This window comes from Microplitis mediator, chromosome 8 (genome assembly GCF_029852145.1).
Source record: "Microplitis mediator isolate UGA2020A chromosome 8, iyMicMedi2.1, whole genome shotgun sequence".
NCBI lineage: Eukaryota > Metazoa > Arthropoda > Insecta > Hymenoptera > Braconidae > Microplitis > Microplitis mediator.
Genome location: NC_079976.1, coordinates 23,772,924 through 23,793,452, shown reverse-complemented (window position 1 = coordinate 23,793,452; position 20,529 = coordinate 23,772,924). Strand labels below are relative to the sequence as shown.

The following is a 20,529-nucleotide window of genomic DNA, read 5'->3' as shown; positions in this document are numbered from 1 at the left end:
ATTATCAGCATATGATAATTATGTTTTATGTTTCGTTCTCGACATCACTATATAGTATCGTCTCTGTACGCACCACTACAAGTTTAGCTAAAAAAAAATAAAGAAGTGTTGACGCTGCACTGTTCGGGCCATCACTCAGGCCATCATCGCTATCTTCTAAAGTCACAATTTTCAAATTTTGTTCTTTTAAAAATATTTATTTATTTCCTTTGACATTTTGACATCTTGTCAATCATTATTATTTGTGTTTATTGCAATTAATTATGAATAAACGCAGAAATGAAGATTCTGATAACTTGGAATTTCTTGAAAAGAAACTTCAAAAATATCAAGCATTAATTGATCATGAAATTGCATCGTAAGTGATGAAAGTAATAGCATTTAATTTCTTTTATTTATAATTGAAATTGAAATATACAGTAACTATTGTCGCTGATAAATAATACTTTATTTCACGTCTATATACATTTTTTTCTTTGGTTGCTTAAGATATTTAAACAAAAAAATGTTGGAAAATCCAAAAGTGCACACCTCAATCGCTCAATTTATTTTTAATCATTACTTTTATTATTATATAATATTAAGATATTTTTTTTTATTATGAACTTTTATTCAACTTACAAATTATCAATTTGATTTTTTTATTTTTATTTTTTATTTTCAGTTTAATATTTTTTTACTAACATTTTTTTCTAAATATCCCGCCTTGTTTTGTCTTAAATGTCGCTTTTTTTTTCAAACATATTGATACGCTAGTGCTGCCACCAGTAGTTGATAGAGAGAAACAATGAAAAAAATAATAACAACAGTAAAAATAGCAGCTAAATTTTTCACGAAGAATCAGTTTTCACGTTTTTTTATTAATTACACCAAAACAAAAAGGATTCAGATAGTAATTTTTGAAAGGGTTCTTGTGATCAGAAATACACAGATAATAAAAAAAAAACTAAGTCGATAAGTCTTGTTTTTCGAAAGTTATCGTGTTTAGACGAGTCCGAACACCACAATTGACGCACTGAGGGCTTCGGACTAAATCATTTTTTTTAAATTAATCACATCATTAATCAAATATGGATTGCATTGAAAAATGTTCCTTAATAAATTTCCTTTAAAATGGTATATATCATTAACAACTTTGGTGTACTATAAAGAATGTAGAGAGGATTTAAAGTCCGTGAAAGGGCCGAGAGTGAGAGAGTGACAGTAAGCACACCTAACGCTTTCGCGATTGAGGTGTGCAATATTCTTGAGCGATATTTGTTTGAAAACTAGAATATGGAATGGTAGAAGTTAATTATTTACATACTCGATCTGTTTAGAGGAAAGAACGTCGTTCCTTTCTTTGATGGGAAAACAAATGATTAAAAATAGTGCATTCGTCATTCTTCCCATAAATTGAGTAAATTTGAACTTTCGCGTGCAGATCTGGTGAAAAATTTTATATCTACCATGGAGGACAGTAGGATCTCTCATTCCGCGTAACTTCCGCCCTTGCCTTCGGCTCTGGTAGGCAAGTACACGCGTAAGTTGAAATGTTCTACACGGAAAAAAATAATGGGTGACAGCAACTGATTATTTTGGTATCGGGTACCGAAATAATCAGTAGCTGCTGCCGATTATTTTTTTCCGTGTACTTTTCTTTCTACGTGAGTAAGATACTACTAAATTTACTACCTTGTTTTTTCCTGTATAAAATAATCTTAGACACGTAAAAAAAAAAAAAAAATAACGACAACGTCGACAAAAACAACTTAATGATATCTCATACGTTTTCTAATCTATCGTTAATTAAACTCACATTTAACTGTGACTTGACCTTATTCTTAAGTAATAAATATCATTTTTAAAGTTTTATTTTCTTCGATAGAAAAAAATTGATAGCTTATTTTTATTGTACAAATTTATGAAATTTATGTTAAGAATTAAAACGCTTCCAATTAACGAACTTTTATTGTTGAACTCGAGACTTTCAATACAATTTATCTAAATAAATATTTGTAAGAGTATTGTCATCGTTACGAAGAGAAAGTTCTGAAAAGAAAGATGCTCTGGTTATAGGGTTACTTCCTACAGCGTGAAGAGTTTTGTGAGAAGTTATTGTCAGATTATTGACAAAACTTTCTGCCCATTTTTCAAGATCATGATTGTTATTTGCTGATATTATTTTACCCATGTATAGAAGTGGCGAAGTTATTTTTTTGTCATCAGGGATGTCGTCGTCATTTGGAAATATTAATGACTAAAACACAATATAATTATTATTAATTAAATCATATGCCCAAAGAATACGCTTCTTACTGGCTAAAATCAAACTCATCAAATGTTATATTAATACACGATCCTTTAACCGACAATCACGATGTTGCGATCTAAGCCTAAGGTTTGTGACGCGAAGGGAAACGAATTTCATAACCATCCAAGGCGAAGCCAAGGACATTAGTTTTAAACTCGTTTTTGTAAAATAGCTTCACCAACTATACACAGTAAAAAATATTGTGTTAAAATCAACACAATCTGTATGTTAGAAACGGTCCACACAATATTGGACTTTCTGAACAAGTATGACAAAAACTGCTGTATATCTAGTGACATCTACACGGAAAGAAAATTATGGCAGCGGTTCCCATAATTTTGTGAAATTTTTTCCTATACCATCATAGGAATTAAGGCCATAAATTATGGGAGCGGTTCCTATAATTATAGTAATGTTTCCCATAATTGTAGGAATAGTTCCTATAATTATGGGAATGATACCCATTACACTATAGAAATGGTTCCTATAATTATAGGAATGGTTCCTATAATTTATAGGAATACTTTCTATAATATTATGGGAATCATTCCTATAATTTATGGGAATGGTTCCTATAATTTATAGGAATACTTTCTATAATATTATGGGAATGGTTCCTATAATTTATAGGAATACTTTCTATAATATTATGGGAATCATTCCTATAATTTATGGGAATGGTTCCTATAATTTATAGGAATACTTTCTATAATATTATGGGAATCATTCCTATAATTTATGGGAATGGTTCCTATAATTTATAGGAATACTTTCTATAATATTATGGGAATCATTCCTATAATTTATGGGAATGGTTCCTATAATTTATAGGAATACTTTCTATAATATTATGGGAATCATTCCTATAATTTATGGGAATGGTTCCTATAATTTATAGGAATACTTTCTATAATATTATGGGAATCATTCCTATAATTTATGGGAATGGTTCCTATAATTTATAGGAATACTTTCTATAATATTATGGGAATCATTCCTATAATTTATGGGAATGGTTCCTATAATTTATAGGAATACTTTCTATAATATTATGGGAATGGTTCCTATAATTTATAGGAATACTTTCTATAATATTATGGGAATCATTCCTATAATTTATGGGAATGGTTCCTATAATTTATAGGAATACTTTCTATAATATTATGGGAATCATTCCTATAATTTATGGGAATGGTTCCTATAATTTATAGGAATACTTTCTATAATATTATGGGAATCATTCCTATAATTTATGGGAATGGTTCCTATAATTTATAGGAATACTTTCTATAATATTATGGGAATCATTCCTATAATTTATGGGAATGGTTCCTATAATTTATAGGAATACTTTCTATAATATTATAGGAACCATTCCCATAATATTATGGGAATGATTCCCATAATGCAATTGGAATGGTTCGTATACCATTATGGGAATCGTTCCTATAATATTATGGGAATAGTTCCCATAGTATTATAGGAACCATTCTTATAATATTATGGGAATGGTTCCCATATTATCATGAAAAAATTAATTAAAAGAAATGTGGTAATCACTTCTACAATACACAGAAATATTATTAAACATAAAAACAAAAATTCAAACATTGAAAAAAAAAATCGTATTTGGCAAAAAAATATTAAAATTTATAACAAGAATTTTTTGTCAGCACAAAACATTCAAGAAAATTCAAATTTTGGAAAACTTCTACACTATTGTGCAAAAAAAAAATTTTATGATATTGTAGGGATGGTTCCCATCTCATTATGGGAATGGTCCCCATAATGATATGGGAACCATTCCCATAATGGTATGGGAACTATTCTCATACTATTATGGGAATGGTTCCCATAATATATGGGAACCATCCCTATAGTAGTATAGGTACTATTCCCATACCATTATGGGAACCATTCCCATAATGCATAGCAAATCTTCCCATAATTTTCTTTCCGTGTAGTACTATAATCTCGTGTGTTGGCAAAACTAGCTTCGCTTGTGCCGCCAAACCCACACTTGAGTATAATACTAATCCCACAAGTTAAGCAAGATACTTCTTAAATAAGAAAATATTTCTACGAAAAAATAAATATTAATAATAACCTGGAACAAGCAATTTCCTGTTTCTGTACGAGCAACATAGTGTGTTTCATTGTTATCCGTATAGCGTAGGACGAGATTCTCACTGTTGAAAATAATTGAACTATTATTGGTCTGTTGGCCCAAATTAATTACACGCACAGACGGAATAATCAATTTTCGTCTTTTGAATTCAGAGCAGATAGTAATCTTCAAACACTTGTACTTTTTATTTAAATATTTACGATGAACTCCGTAATGTTTGCGCTTAACTATTTCGTCGAAAACGTTGAACTTATAAAAAGATTCTGTTGGATAATGAAGGTACGATTTATAAGTAACAAAATCAAGGGTGACTGGATCGTTATCGTTATATTCATAACAATCGGTGTAATTAAACGTAACAAATGGTTTAGTTGTTCCATCGGATACGTCGACTAAGATGTTACTTATCGTCATAGATGAATCAATATTTTTTAACTTATCGGCATTTATTATGTCGCCTGGTACCAAACATTCTAGCGAAGTTGTGTGTACTGTCGATTCCTGTATTTTTCTATCTGATAGTTTAGATAAGTCAGGTAATGAATGTAATTTAAAATTAACCACAACACATTTATCGAGAAGATTCATAATATTGTTATACGGTATTTCTTGACCATCTTGTAAATTATAAAGTGATTTTCCAGATTTATTCAAGTATTCATTGACCATATTTTGACGATCATGCATGTGACTGGCAATTACAACGCTGCTTTTATACAAAGAAGACTCGAAAAAATTATTGTCAAAATTTTTTTTATTCCGGCCTTGATCTGTTGAATTACATATGTCTGCTCTGTTAACATAAACCTGCAATTAAAATTTGAAGAATGTTAAATACGCCTGATTAGATTTTTTTATAAGAATCTGACAAGGGCCTTATCAGGTTAACTTTATTTCGAATAAGACCCAGATCGGAATTTCCTGACGAAGAATTGATATGGACGTAATGCTAATGACCCATGATTCCCACCAGAATTGCCGTATCTGGTCCTAAATGTGATCTAATGTATTATTAGGAGCATTACCGAGAGGAAGAATTAATTTTTTTTATTGATGAAAAAATTCCGGTGACTGCTGGGCTCGAACCCGCATCCTTCTGATTCAAAGTCCTAGAAGCTATTCACTACGCTGACTCGCATGGGTGATCGTGTAAGTGTAAATACAACTGATGGAGAAGTAAAAAATCCGTGATGCAATGAATGACGTAATCTTTATATAAATATATTATTGTTCTGTACTTTGTTTATTTTTTAGCCGGTGAATAAAAAATTGAAAGGGATTGGAAATTTTTACGGTCGAATGTATTAGTAAATTATAACCCTATGGTGCTTCCGGTAAATCAAAAAAAATTTTTTTTCGGGACTTTAACAATAACAGTTGGAATAATTTTTAGCTCGATGATCAAACGAAAACGTTAAACTTGGTGTGGTATTGATCAGGGAATCATAAGGATAGCCTGATGATAAATAACTTTTTCTTCATACCTCGGTCGAAAGTACGTATCTTCGGCATCAATTTCGCGACAGAAAGTCTAACATTTGTGCCCTACTGGAATTACTTGCGCGCTATCTAAATCGTTTATTTAAAAAAACCCCATAAGTCAAAAAAACAAAATTTTTCAGGAAACACAAAAAACATTTTTTTGGGATAAACTTGACAGTAAAATAATAAATAAAATTTTAATTTTTTAACTGAAACTACTTAAAAAAAATTGTTTTTGATAAATTTAAAAATTTTTTGAAAATTAGAAAGTATTTCTTTTAAAAATGTCTAATAATGATTTGTTTTGTACATAGATGAACTTGATGCCTGCCCCCCCCCCCCCCCCGATCAGCAGCACTCGCTTCGCTCGAGTCGCAAATGTCGGGGCAGCCATCAATACATGCTAAAACGTGGTTATATAATAAATACATCTTTGATTTGTCAACGTACTTCCATTTGTCAACGGACAGAAATTTGAGCGCCCTGAAGTGTGCGCCTTGATGCCCTCGGCTTCGCCTCGGGCATCATGGCGCGCAGTGTAGGAATCTCAACTTTCTGCTCTTGTAGTGTGATATACTATTTAATTACTAAGGCTCTCCTGATGTAGTTTTAATAAAGAACCCGTCAGGTTAGCTCTACGAAGGCGAATCTTATGTTACTGGACAAGGTTATCACGGTACTTCAGGCAAATCAGGAAAAAATTCTAGTCGTGCGCCTGCGCAATATCAACAATTATGTGTTTAAGACTAAATTTGAACAATTTCTTACTTGGAATAGACAGTCTCCAGTAGTGATGGATGACACGAAATGCGTTTCATTATTTCCTTTTAATCGTAAAATGGCTGATTCGTCGAGCAGTAGTTTGTAATTTTGGTGACGATTAACAATTGGAAAATCACTCTCATCAATCACTTGAATTTTTAAATTTCGGGTTTCGACGATCTTACATAATTTAACGATACCATATAAATACTTACTGTCGACATAATCTTGGCTAATGCCAAAGTAGTTATATTTTTGCCTGTCTGTGCTGTAAAGTATTCTTGTTGGATCAGATTCAGTATCATCAATACTGATTTCCGGGTAGTCATAGTATGCTAAAGATTTCAGAGATAAACAACATTTTTTTTTGAAGCTAATGTGATGAGAATCTACGAAATCTTCAGTCTTAGTAAATTTTGTTGCATTATAACCATCAAATATATTCCCGACAGTTTCAATTGACCATTCCTTTAAATAATCTATATTAATGATGTCACCAACGGACAATTCTAATAATGGCACTTTTTTAGCATTAATACTTATTATAACAAGTACAATAGTGTTGATAAGTAATAATTTATTTTTTATCGCATACATTTCTTCAATTATTTGTATTTTTAATTTCTGTAACGTAATACGAGTATTTTTATTGTTCTACAAAACTAATTCTAAGTCAAGAAACTGATATAGTTTTGGATTAGACATAAATGCCTTAAGGTTAAAAGCTTCGTGTACACTAAAAATCAATCGTCATTTTGACTGGTCGAGGTAACATAAAGAATTATCTTTATCTACTAATTAGTGTAATAATTATGTTGTTAGAAAGAATTTACCAATATATGATAGATGTTTTTTAGTTGAGAGATGTTAGACCTTGACCGTCGTAATCACTCAAATAATCGGTATATCATTTTCTACGAGTCTCAGGAGAATAATTGGCGTGTTATTAAATTCACCATTCGGTTAACGGTAGCTGGGTATACGAACCGGACCTTGATCGTCGTAAGTCATGAATTAATATCAATCGGAAGCACTGGTAGTGTTGATTATCTTCATCTTATTTTAATCCATTTAATTTAATTTTATTTTAATATTAAATTGTACCACGTAATACGTGGAGAATTAAAGAATATATTACCACGAAAAGCGAAAATTTTAAATAATATTTCACCGTGACAAGCGTAAGGACTTGACAAGCAAATTTATATTTTACTTTACCGCGAAAAGCGAAGATTTGAATAATATTTTACTGCGAAAATACGCGAAGATTTTAGGAAACAAATTTATCCGGGAAAAAAAGATTTTATATGATCATATATAAACATATATGTTTATATACAATTTATATATAATCATATAAGAAATATATAAAAATTATATATGATTACATAAAAGCTTATATGATCTTACAAAGTTCTTATCAGAATTAATATACTCTTGTGAGGACTATATAAAAATTGATATGATTTTATATAAAGTTATATATAACGTTATAAAATTACTAGATAAAGTTTTATATGCTTATATATAATTATATATGATCATATAAAAGTTCATATGATCTTATAAAAAGCTTATAAGAATTTATATAGTTTTATAAGGATTTTATAAAAATTGATGTGATTTTATATAAACCCGGGAAAAAGTTCTTATAGAATCATATATAAACATATATGTTTATATATGATTATATGAAAGCTCACATAATCTTATAAATTTTTTATAAGGATTCATATGATCTTATAAGAATTTTACAACATTTGATGTGATTTTATTGAAAGTTATATATAACTTTATAACAATACCAGGTGAAGTTTTATATGCTTAGATATAATCATATATGATCATATAAAAGCTCATACGATCTTAAAAAATTCTTATACGAATTTCTATAATTTTATAAGGATCTTACAATAGTTGATATGATTTTTTATAAAGTTATATATGAGTTTATGACATTACCAGGTAAAATGTTATAAATTATATGCAGCCATGTATGATTATATAAGAACTCATATGATCTTATAAAATTTTTATAAAATTCGATGTAACTTCATGTAAGGTTATATATAACATTATGAAGTTACAAGAGCACGTTTTATATGGTTATACATAATCATGTATGATCATATATGATCATATGAAATCTTATATGACCTTATAAAATTCTTCTAAGAATTCAGATAATCAATACAAATTTATGTGATTTTATATGAAGTTGGTACGATTATTTTTCACAAAGTTATAGCGAATACTCATATATACTTACATATAATCAGATAAAATCATCTTCCATCGGGTTGCACGCTTTTACTTTCGTCTTATTCCGTCGACTGTTGACATAAACGGTGGCGTGATAGTCGCAACTATATAAAAATATTTAGTGATCGGTAGTACCAACCGAATTTTCGGATTTTAGATTTATAATTACGTTTTAAATATTTATATTGGACTCAAATGAAGGAAACTTCCGAAGGAAGCATATCTCATACATTATTACATTTTCCGGTATCTGAAAGAATTGCTATAATAATAATCGCTTGATACATTGATGGAAGTCTAAAATTCGAGAATTTGTAAGGTGCGACTTAGCCGTAAATTGAGACTCGAATTATAAATGACATCTAGTAGAGCATTTAAGTAACATAAAAATTAAAAGTTCAATGGAATTAGGTTAGTTTTTTTATTTCATTGAGGTGGAAGGAAATGGTTCGAAAATTAATAAAAGTACATTGATTATTGAAAATATTACATGAGCATTTCTGGAATGTACTTGAAGATTTCCTGTATAAATAGATAGATAGAAATTTTGTTTATTTGGCCATGGAGTCTAAGCTTCTTGCGGCCATCCTTTATACAGTTAATTACAATTTTTGTATAGTAAAACAATCGAGTTTCATACATCATTGCGATTATTATTGTATACTATTACTATTATTCCCACCCAGATCTCCATGATGAATTTCGAAAATTACTGTCATTTATTTTATCCATTAATTCTTGAGAAGGATAATCAGCCATAACGATAATTAATGCACGATGGGGATTTGCAAAACGTTGCGTCATTACATAATTTAGAGGCATCGGACAAGACTGTTGATAATCATATCCACCATCTCTAGCGACTATACGTCGATCAAAATGAATATCGAAGAAGCTTATATCATTAATATAACATTTATAACTTTTTGAATAACTCGCTTTCAATGTTTCAGTTATATGTTTCAATTTATCTTTTGTATTTATGGTGGTGTACGATTTTCTATAAATAACATCATCATTTTGAATATAACACTGACGGTTAACATCAAAAGTACAATTCTTGAATGAATAATCCAAACTTGCCAATAAAATTTTACCCCGATGTTTTCCAATAGTGTCAGTTAGCTTCCAATTTTTAACTAAACGCTTTCCAGCCCCATCAGAACTTTTGATGTAATAATTAAGAATTTCACAATTGCTTAAGGTAACACCAAAATCTGAAGGATAGTTTTGTCGCAAAAACATAATTATGAATTCACCAGGATTATAATCAAGAAATTTATCGATCGTCGTTAATACATCAGAAAATTTAACATTAGTCTTTGCATATTCTGCTTGAACTTCAAATATATTAAATTGTGGGCGTATACCAATGTCCAGAACACGAATTCCATATTTTAGTTGCTGTACGATGTTTAAATCTTGGGTTATAGCGTAGGTTTTACTGGCACTGTACGAAAATGATAAATGCGTGCCAATAAGGGCAAGATCATTCAATTTTTTATAATCCGGCAATTTGACTAAATAGCTAACACGTTCTAAATACGGTTTGTACGTAAATTTTCGACACTGCATACTGCATGATTCCACGAAATTATTTGAGATCACTGAAAAATTTATAACTGAAAATGCGAATAACTCTTTTAATAACATAATGGATCTGTTATTTGAAAGTATCGAAAGCGAACAGATATAAAAATGACTAATATAACTCGTGTCAATGCCTTTACTGGAAACAATGGGTTTAATTGTACTTATTATATACTGAAATGATTTACACAATTAAATTATTTTAATCTTATTTATTTATATCATTTTATTATAGTCAGTAAGTGATGAAAGTAATAGCATTTAATTCCTTTTATTTATAATTGAAATTGAAAATTAAAGTAACTATTGTCGCTGATAGATGACACTTTAATTCACATCTATATACATTTTTAACTTCCCGCTAAGAAAATTGTAAATTTTCAAAAATTCGGGAAGTTATTGGTTTCGGTCCGATTTACGAAAATCGAATTTCCATCAGATGTCGACGTTTCGAGGTCCTGGGAAGCTATTCTGACTAATTTCACGATGATGTCCGAGTGTATGTATGTTTGCATGTATGTATGTACGTATGTACACGGAAAAAAAATTCTAGTTAAATTTACAATGCTAACATCGTAATTTGTCCTATTAATTATTGTATTGGTGGACTAGACTTTTCACATCGTAATTTTTACGATGTAGGGTTGGAAATTTCATTTAAGAAATAATACTTCAGACAAACAATACGAAGTCTTAAGCTCTTTAATATAAATTACGATGTAACATCGTAAAATTTGAAGAGAAATTTTAAATAAAAGATTAAAATAATAATCGTTCGGCAGTTGGATTCGAACCCGAGTCCTTTCGAGTGCGAAGTGTCCGACGCCTTGGACCACTCGGCCACTGAAGGGCCTACACTATATGTCGTTTTTAAGATCCATATAAACGACTTGCGGAGGACCCAGTTACTATTTAAAAAGTACGATCTAACATCGTACTTTTTATAGCTTCCATCGTATTGTAACAGAGGCAGCACTGTAATATTTATTTTGTTAAAAAGTAAATAGAAATATTAAATGTACGAATAAATATAGTTTTTAAAGTGTAATTTTTATTTATTTTTTTTTACGATGTTAAATTGTAATTTTTGCAGTAACTTTTAATCCTAAAAGTCTTTGTTAAAATTACGATGTTAAATAGTAAAAAATATAACCCACATAATAAATTTTGAAATAAAACGTTTAAAAATTGACATTAATAAAAGTCTAGTCCGAGATTACGATGTTAACATCGTAAATTTTGGTAGAATTTTTTTTCCGTGTATGTAAATACTTGTATCTTTTGAACGGATGAATCGATTTTGAACTTTAAGGTGTCATTCGACGCGAATTGTCAATATCTTGAAGCCGTGAGAAAATTGAGCTTGATCGGTAGGGCTCGTTCAGAGATATTCCAAAAATAAAATTTTTTCAAAAATGTTTTTTTTGGATAACTTTTGATGTGCTCGATGGATTGATTCCAAAATGGACTGGGCTCTAGAGCTTTATAAGCCGCGTCGTATGCCACCTCAACCATCAAAATCGGTTCATTCGTTCAAGAGAAACCGTTGACGGAAGAATTCAAAAAAAAAAATTTTTTTATTTTTTCTGAAATATCCCAAAAAGGACTCGATAAATCGAATTCAAAATTTGACCAGCTTTAGAACTTGATAAAACGCGTCGATTGCCACCTCAACCGTCTCAATCGGTTGATTTGTTTGAGAGATATCGTTGGAGAAAAAATGGTAAAAAACGTTTTTTTTTTCGAAAAAAACAGCATACAAACGTATTTTCGAGCTCGAAAAGCTCGAAAATGTATTCACAATAATGTTTTCGAGGTTCTTGAGTTCGAAAACAGCGGAAAGTTTTGGGGCTGGCCCGCAGGGTCAACTGACAGACCGATTTTTTTCCCTGGTTTTTTAAGTTATTCGAAGCAAAGATAATCGTTAGCGCTATGTACACTAATGCAAAAAATTAAAGAAGCAGAAAAATTTTATAAATTTTTTAGTGATTTTTGGAAGGCTGTAACTTGGTGAAAAATGATCGTATCGAGATTGGAAAAAAAGCATTTTATAGCTTCAAATCTCTAGTTTTGGTGCATTTTTTTCAAAATTTTTTGAAAGCTCCAGTTATTGCGAAAACATGAGAAATACCGCGAGACAAAAAATTTCTAAATTTTTCTTTTTTTCCGAAGAGCCCACGGACCGCGGAAAAATTCTTTCAACTAAACGAATGCATACATCGTTTAGCAAATTTATTTAGCTTCAATTTGGTTTTTTTTTTAACCTCGTAGGACGATTTGTCGCAGAGATATCAGCCTTCAAACAGAAAATGATCCTTTTGGCTTTGATCATCGATATTTCAGGTACCAATAATCACACAGAAAGTTGAAGGGCGGCGTTGAAAACTTGAATAAATTCCCTACAAGACCCTGTCATCATTTTTTTGAAAAAAAAATTTTTTTTATTTTTAACATCCATTAGAAGTAAGTACAAAAAAATGACTTTTTTTGGGTTTTTAGTAAATCAACCGCTACTCTGCAAATATCGATAAAAAAAATAATGTTGCCAGGGATTTTTTTAGCTTTATGTACCCCCAAGACCCCTGTTAATTTTTAAATTGATCTATCGAACCGTTTTTTGGGAATCATCGATCAAAGTTTAGCTAAATAATTAAAGGAGCAAGTTTTGTTCCTTTAATTGTGTAATCATAATCAAAATGAAAAAATTATTTTTTTTGGACTTTCCTCAAATTTTTGCATTAGTGACTCAGCAAATGCGAAGAAATGACAAAAAAAATAAAAATTTCCAAAAAATGTCAAAAAAAAAATTTCTTTTTTTTTTTTTTTCGATTTTTTTTGACTAGGATATGCAATGGTAGAAGTTAATAATTTAAATTCCTACCCTGTTTAGAGGAAAGAAAGTCGTTATTTTCTTTGACGGGGAAACATTTGATTAAAATTAGCGCATACGTCATTCTTCCCATAAATAGAGTAAATTTGAACTTTCGCGTGCAGATCTGGTGAAAAATTTTATACCCACCATGGAGGACAGTAGGATCTCTCATTCCGCGTATCTTCCACCCTTGCCTTCGGCTCTGGTAAGCAAGTACACGCGTAAGTTGAAATGTTCTACACGGAAAAAAATAATAGGTGACAGCAACTGATTATTTTGGTATCGGGTACCGAAATAATCAGTAGCTGCTGCCGATTATTTTTTTCCGTGTACTTTTCTTTCTACGTGAGTAAGATACTATTAAATTTACTACCTTGTTTTTTCCTGTATACAATAATCTTAGACACGTAAAAAAAAAAAAAAAAATAACGATAACGTCGACAAAAACAACTTAATGATATCTCATACGTTTTCTAATCTATCGTTAATTAAACTCACATTTAACTGTGACTCGACCTCATTCTTAAGTAATAAATATTATTTTTAAAGTTTTATTTTTTTCGATAGAAAAAAATTAATAGTTTATTTTTATTGTACAAATTTATGAAATTTATGTTAAGAATTAAAACGCTTTCAATTAACGAACTTTTATTGTTGAACTTGATACTTTCAATACAATTTATCTAAATAAATATTTGTAAGAGTATTGTCATCGTTACGAAGAGAAAGTTCTGAAAAGAAAGATGCTCTTGCTTTAGGGTTACTTCCTACACCGTGAAGAGTTTTGTAAGGAGTTATCGTCAGATTATTGACAAAACTTTCTGTCCATTCTTCAAGATCATGATTGTTGGTTGCTGATATTATTTTACCTATGTATAAAAGTGGCGAAGTTACTTTTTTGTCATCGGGGATGTTGTCGTCATTTGGAAATATCAATGACTAAAACACAATATAATTATTTTTAATTAAATCATATGCCCAAAGAATACGCCTCTAACTGGCTAAAATCAGCCTCATCAAATTTTGTATTATTATACAATCCTTTTATCGACAATCTCGATGTTGCGATCTGAGTCCAAGGTTTGTGGCTTGAATTTACGAAAACGAATTCCATAACGTTAGATTTGAACTCGTTTTTGTAAATTAGCTTCACAAACTATAGACGAATATCGTATAAATTCAAGATTCTCTGAATCGCTACTAAGCGGCTGTGTGACATACGGTGCCGCGACTACACTGATAGAAAATTTATATTGACTCAAGAAATATTTTCTTGAGCCAAGAATTTATTTCTGAAGAAAACCAATTGTCTTGCTTCAAGAAATTCTTGTCTTGATTTAGATTTTCTTGACTCTATAGATTTTGTATCTTCGATGGATAACTCTCGTGTCTTGACCCGAAACTATATTATCTTCAATCGATACTATCGAATTCTTCAAGCAAGACCACTTGTCTTCAACTAAAAATGTCGTATTATTATTTTAAGAACTTTAAATTTTTGGTTCAAGTAATAATTCCTTGATAGAAGATGTTTTTAAAGTAATGAAAAAAAAAATTTTTTTTTAAATAAATTTCTACTTTAACATATCTGAAGTAAATGAATGTAGTCCTAAAAAATCACTTTAAAACTTTTTATTTTTAAAATAAAAAAAAAAGTTTTTTTTCAAGCTGAGTAAATTGATATCTTGATTTAAAAATCGCGCCATTTTCGAAACGAGTCGGTAATGTCTTAAACCTAGATTTTGCCTAGTTTTTGTGACATCTAGTATTATACTCTCGTGTGTTGACAAAACTAGCTTCTTTCGTGCTGCCAATCCCATACTCGAGTATAATACTAATCCCACAAGTTAGGCAAGATACTACTTACATAAGAAAATATTTCTACGAAATAATCAATATTAATAATAACCTGGAACAAGCAATTTCCTCTTTCTGTACGAGCAACATAGTGTGTTTCATTGTTATCCGTATAGCGTAGGACGAGATTCTCACTGTTGAAAATAATTGAATTATTATAGGTCTGTTGGCCCAAATTAATTACACGCACAGACGGAATAATCAATTTTCGTCTTTCGAATTCAGAGCAGATAGTAATCTTCAAACACTTGTAATTTTTATTTAAATATCCACGATGAACTCCGTAATGTTTGCGCTTAACTATTTCGTCGAAAACGTTGAACTTATAAAAAGATTCTGTTGGATAATGAAGGTACGATTTATAAGTAACAAAATCAAGGGTGACTGGATCGTTATCGTTATATTCATAACAATCGGTGTAATTAAGCGTGAAAAATGGTTTAGTTGTTCCATCGGGTACGTCGACTAAGATATTACTTATCGTCATAGATGAATCAATATTTTTTAACTTATCGGCATTTATTATGTCGCCTGGTACCAAACATTCTAACGAAGTTGTGTGTACTGTCGATTCCTGTATTTTTCTATCTGATAGTTTAGATAAGTCAGGTAATGAATGTAATTTAAAATTAACCACAACACATTTATCGAGAAGATTCATAATATTGTTATACGGTATTTCTTGACCATCTTGTAAATTATAAAGTGATTTTCCAGATTTATTCAAGTATTCATTGACCATATTTTGACGATCATGCATGTGACTGGCAATTACAACGCTGCTTTTATGCAAAGAAGACTCGAAAAAATTATTGTCAAAATTTTTTTTATTCCGGCCTTGATCTGTTGAATTACATATGTCTGCTCTGTTAACATAAACCTGCAATTAAAATTTGAAGAATGTTAAATACGCCTGATTAGATTTTTTTATAAGAATCTGACAAGGGCCTTATCAGGTTAACTTTATTTCGAATAAGGAACAGATCGGAATTTCCTGACGAAGAATTGATGTGGACGTAACGCTAATGACCCATGACTCCCACCAGAATTGCCGTATCTGGCCCTAAATGTGATCTAATGTATTATTAGGAGCATTACCGAGAGGAACAAAGAATTTTTCTTATTGATGAAAAAATTTCGGTGACTGCTGGGCTCGAACCCGCATCCTTCTGATTCAAAGTCCTAGAAGCTATCCACTACGCTGACTCGCATGGGTGATCGTGTAAGTGTAAATACAACTGATGGACAAGTAAAAAATCCGTGATTCAATGAATGACATAATCTTTATATAAATATATTATTGTTCTGTACTTTGTTTATTTTTTGGCCGGTGAATAAAATATTGAAAGGGATTCGAAATTTTTACGGTCAAATGTATTAGTAAATTATAACCCTATGGTGCTTCCGGTGAATCAAGAAAAAATTGCTTTCGGGATTATAACAATAACAGTTGGAATAATTTTTAGCTCGATGAGCAAACGGGAACGGTAATCCTGGTGTGGTCTTGATAAGGAAATCATAAGGATACACGGAAAGAAAATTATGGGAAGTTTTCCTATGTATTATGGGAATAGTACCTATACTACTATAGGAATGGTTCCCATATATTATGGGAACCATCCCCATAATAGTATGAGAATAGTTCCCATACAAGGAATGGTTCCCATGATGATATGGGAATGGTTCCCATAATGATATGGGAATGGTTCCCATAATGATATGGAAATGGTTCCCATACCATTATGGGAATGGTTCCCATACCATTATGGGAATGGTTCCCATATTGGTATAGGAACTATTCCTATAATATTATGGGAACTATTCCCATAGTGTTATGGGAACCATCCCTATAATATCATAAAATTTTTTTTTTGCATAATAGTGTAGAAATTTCCCAAAATTTTAATTTTCTTGGATGTTTTGTGCTGACAAAAAATTCTTATTAAAAATTTTAATGTTTTTTTGCCAAATACGATTTTTTTTTTCAATGTTTGAATTTTTGTTTTTATGTTTAATAATATTTCTGTGTATTGTAGAAGTGATTACCACACTTCTTTAAATTAATTTTTTCATGATAATATGGGAACCATTCCCATAGTATTATAGGAATGGTTCCTATAATAGTATGGGAACTATTCTCATAATATTATGGGAATGATTCCCATAATGGTATACGAACCATTCCAATTGCATTATGGGAATAATTCCCATAATATTATGGGAATAGTTCCCATACTATTATAGGAACCATTCCCATAATATTATGGGAATGGTTCCTATAATTTATGGGAATGGTTCCTATAATTTATGGGAATGGTTCCTATGAATTATAGGAACCATTCCAATAATTATAGGAACCATTCCTATAATTATGGGAATCATTCCTATAATTATAGGAACCATTCCTATAATTATGGGAATCATTCCTATAATTATAGGAACCGCTCCAATAATTTATCGTCGTAATTCCTATGATGGTATAGGAAAAAATTTCACAAAATTATGGGAACCGCTGCCATAATTTTCTTTCCGTGTAGCCTGATGATAAATAACTTTTTAATTAATAAGGCTATCCTTATGTAGTTCTGATAAAGAACTCGTCAGGTTAGCTCTACGAAGGCGAATCTTACATTACTGGAGAAGGTTATCATGGTACTTCAGGCAAATCAGGAGAAAATTCTAGCCGTGCGCCTGCGCAATATCAACAATTATGTGTTTAAGACTAAATTTGAACAATTTCTTACTTGGAATAGACAGTCTCCAGTAGTGATGGATGACACGAAATGCGTTTCATTATTTCCTTTTAATCGTAAAATGGCTGATTCGTCGAGCAGTAGTTTGTAATTTTGGTGACGATTAACAATTGGAAAATCACTCTCATCAATCACTTGAATTTTTAAATTTCGGGTTTCGACGATCTTACATAATTTAACGATACCATATAAATACTTACTGTCGACATAATCTTGGCTAATGCCAAAGTAGTTGTATTTTTGCCTGTCTGTGCTGTAAAGTATTCTTGTTGGATCAGATTCAGTATCATCAATACTGATTTCCGGGTAGTCATAGTATGCTAAAGATTTCAGAGATAAACAACATTTTTTTTTGAAGCTAATGTGATGAGAATCCACGAAATCTTCAGTCTTAGTAAATTCTGTCGCATTATAACCATCGAATATATTCCCGACAGTTTCAATCGACGATTCCTCGAAATAATTTATATTCATGATGTCACCAACAGACAATTCTAATAATGGCACTTTTTTAGCATTAATACTTATTATAACAAGTACAATAGTCTTGATAAGTAATAATTTATTTTTTATCACATACATTTCTTCGATTATTCGAATTTTTATTTTCTGTATCGTAATGCGCGTATTTTTACTGTTCTACACACTTAACTCTAAGTTAAGAAACCGATATAGTTTTGGATTAGACATAAATGCCTTAAGGTTAAAAACTTTGTGTGCACCAAAAATCAATCGTGACTTTGACTGGTCGATGAAACATAAAGAATCTATTAATAATTGCTGATTTTTTGTAAAGCGAAAGTTTTCTGTCCCCAACGATTTTTTTATTTTCGTGTTGAAATACAAAAATATGAGTTGACACGTAATTAAATAAATAATGCAATTATCGAACACTTTATTTCATTACGACTGGCAACGAGAAGATCGAAGGAAGAGAACAGATTGAGTTAAAATTAACTTTATCTACTAATTGGTGTAATAATTACGTTAGTAAAAAGAAGATACCGATGTATGAAAGTTGTTTTTTAGTTGAGAGATATTAGTTTGAATAGCTATTTTTTTTTCTTGGTAGAGCTTAAAAAAAAAAAAGATTGATTTTGCACCATGTTGTCAAAACAAATTTTTATTTTTTTAATTACATTTTATTCTATCTCATCTAATAGTCTTGTGGAAATGTGCCATAGTAAATGCGAAACACGTATATATAAACCGTACTTAGAGCGTATCAAATATTTGGTGAAATTGCCGGATGACACAAAATTATGTAATCTTGTACTCGTTGGGACGCATCATTCATTATCATATGCTGTTGAAGCTAAAGAATTGCAAACCCAGGATTTGAACATCGCACAACAATTGAAATATGGAATCCGTGTTTTTGACGTTGGTGTGCAACCACAATCGAGTTTATTCAAAATCTACATAGAAAATGCTCTGGTGAACATTGAATTTGTTGAGGCATTATCGGAAATTCACAAATTTCTTGACCTCAACCCTGGTGAATTTATAATTTTGTTTTTACGCCAAGTTACTTTCGAATTACTTGATTTAACCAGCTTCCATTGTGAAATACTTAATAATTACATTAACAATGCTATCGGCGGAAATCGTTTCGTTAAAAGCTGGCATCTAAGTGACACTATTGGAGATTATCGCGGTAAAATTCTATTAGCAAGTTCTGATTATTCATTCACTGAATGTTGTTTCGATCTCAATAGTAATTGTCTTATTCAAAATGACGGAATTAATTATAAGAGAAATAAACATTTCGATTTGAACGATAAGTGGGATTCGATAATCGAACTACTGCAGCGAAGTTATAATAAGCGATCGAAATGTCTAATAAATGATATTAGTTTTTCGGATGGTCATAATACTCGTCGAGCTATCGCTAAAGATGGTGGCTATTACTTCGAAGATCGTTGTGCCATTCCACTTAATCAGATGGTCGCTGAACATTTTGTATACTCATACATAGCTATGAATATCTACTTGACTGATTTTCCTCCTCAAGAATTAATTGATGTTATAAACGATTCTAATTTTTTAAATTCCAGTTGGCGATCTGGGTGGGATTGATCTTAGTTTAAGGATAACGAAATGGAATTAAAACTACATTTCCACAACCAATAAAGCTATATTCTATTAGAAATTCTAAAGCACTAATTTATTTACTATAATGTTTTTTTACCCACCTATCCCGGGTCGAAAGATTTGATCTGATTTTAGTCTAACTGGACTGTATTTGGACTACTTGGTCTGTTATTGAACTTCGATAAAAATTTTAATCTGTTTTTGATCTACCCGGACTGAACAATTTGACCTGATTTTAGTCTGATTGGACTATTTGATCTGCTTTTGATCTTTTATGAAAATTTTAAGCTGTTTTTGACCTGCTACTTTAAAAAACAAACGCGCTACGAGCAGACCAAATTAGATTAATTCGTGAACTTTAAAAAATTTTAGTTCTGAAAATTCACAAGGACAAAACTAGATTAAATCATGGACATAAAATTTGTATTCATGGGCA

The 20,529-nt window shown here is 30.7% G+C and overlaps 3 protein-coding genes across 4 annotated transcripts; all 3 read right to left on the bottom strand.

The window, feature by feature from the left end:
* Positions 1–1,945: 1,945 nt before the first annotated feature.
* On the bottom strand, positions 1,946–7,459 carry LOC130673461 (uncharacterized). Of its 2 annotated transcripts, none has more exons than XM_057478476.1 (3): positions 6,672–7,459; positions 4,401–5,228; positions 1,946–2,239 (listed from the first exon to the last, which is right to left on the bottom strand). In XM_057478476.1, the coding sequence occupies exons 1-3, from the start codon at positions 7,260–7,262 to the stop codon at positions 1,970–1,972; spliced, it is 1,689 nt and encodes a 562-aa protein (XP_057334459.1). In that variant the 5' UTR covers positions 7,263–7,459; the 3' UTR covers positions 1,946–1,969. The 2 variants fall into 2 exon arrangements, with proteins under 2 accessions (XP_057334459.1, XP_057334460.1); XM_057478477.1 differs by having other exon boundaries at positions 6,881–7,459.
* Positions 7,460–9,344: 1,885 nt separating this feature from the next.
* Positions 9,345–10,631, bottom strand: LOC130673463 (uncharacterized). The gene has a single exon (XM_057478478.1). The coding sequence runs from the start codon at positions 10,578–10,580 to the stop codon at positions 9,600–9,602; it is 981 nt and encodes a 326-aa protein (XP_057334461.1). The 5' UTR covers positions 10,581–10,631; the 3' UTR covers positions 9,345–9,599.
* A 3,427-nt stretch (positions 10,632–14,058) lies between these two features.
* Positions 14,059–18,397, bottom strand: LOC130673953 (uncharacterized). Its single transcript, XM_057479165.1, has 3 exons — positions 18,200–18,397; positions 15,299–16,126; positions 14,059–14,328 (listed from the first exon to the last, which is right to left on the bottom strand). The coding sequence occupies exons 1-3, from the start codon at positions 18,311–18,313 to the stop codon at positions 14,059–14,061; spliced, it is 1,212 nt and encodes a 403-aa protein (XP_057335148.1). The 5' UTR covers positions 18,314–18,397.
* Positions 18,398–20,529: the final 2,132 nt, after the last annotated feature.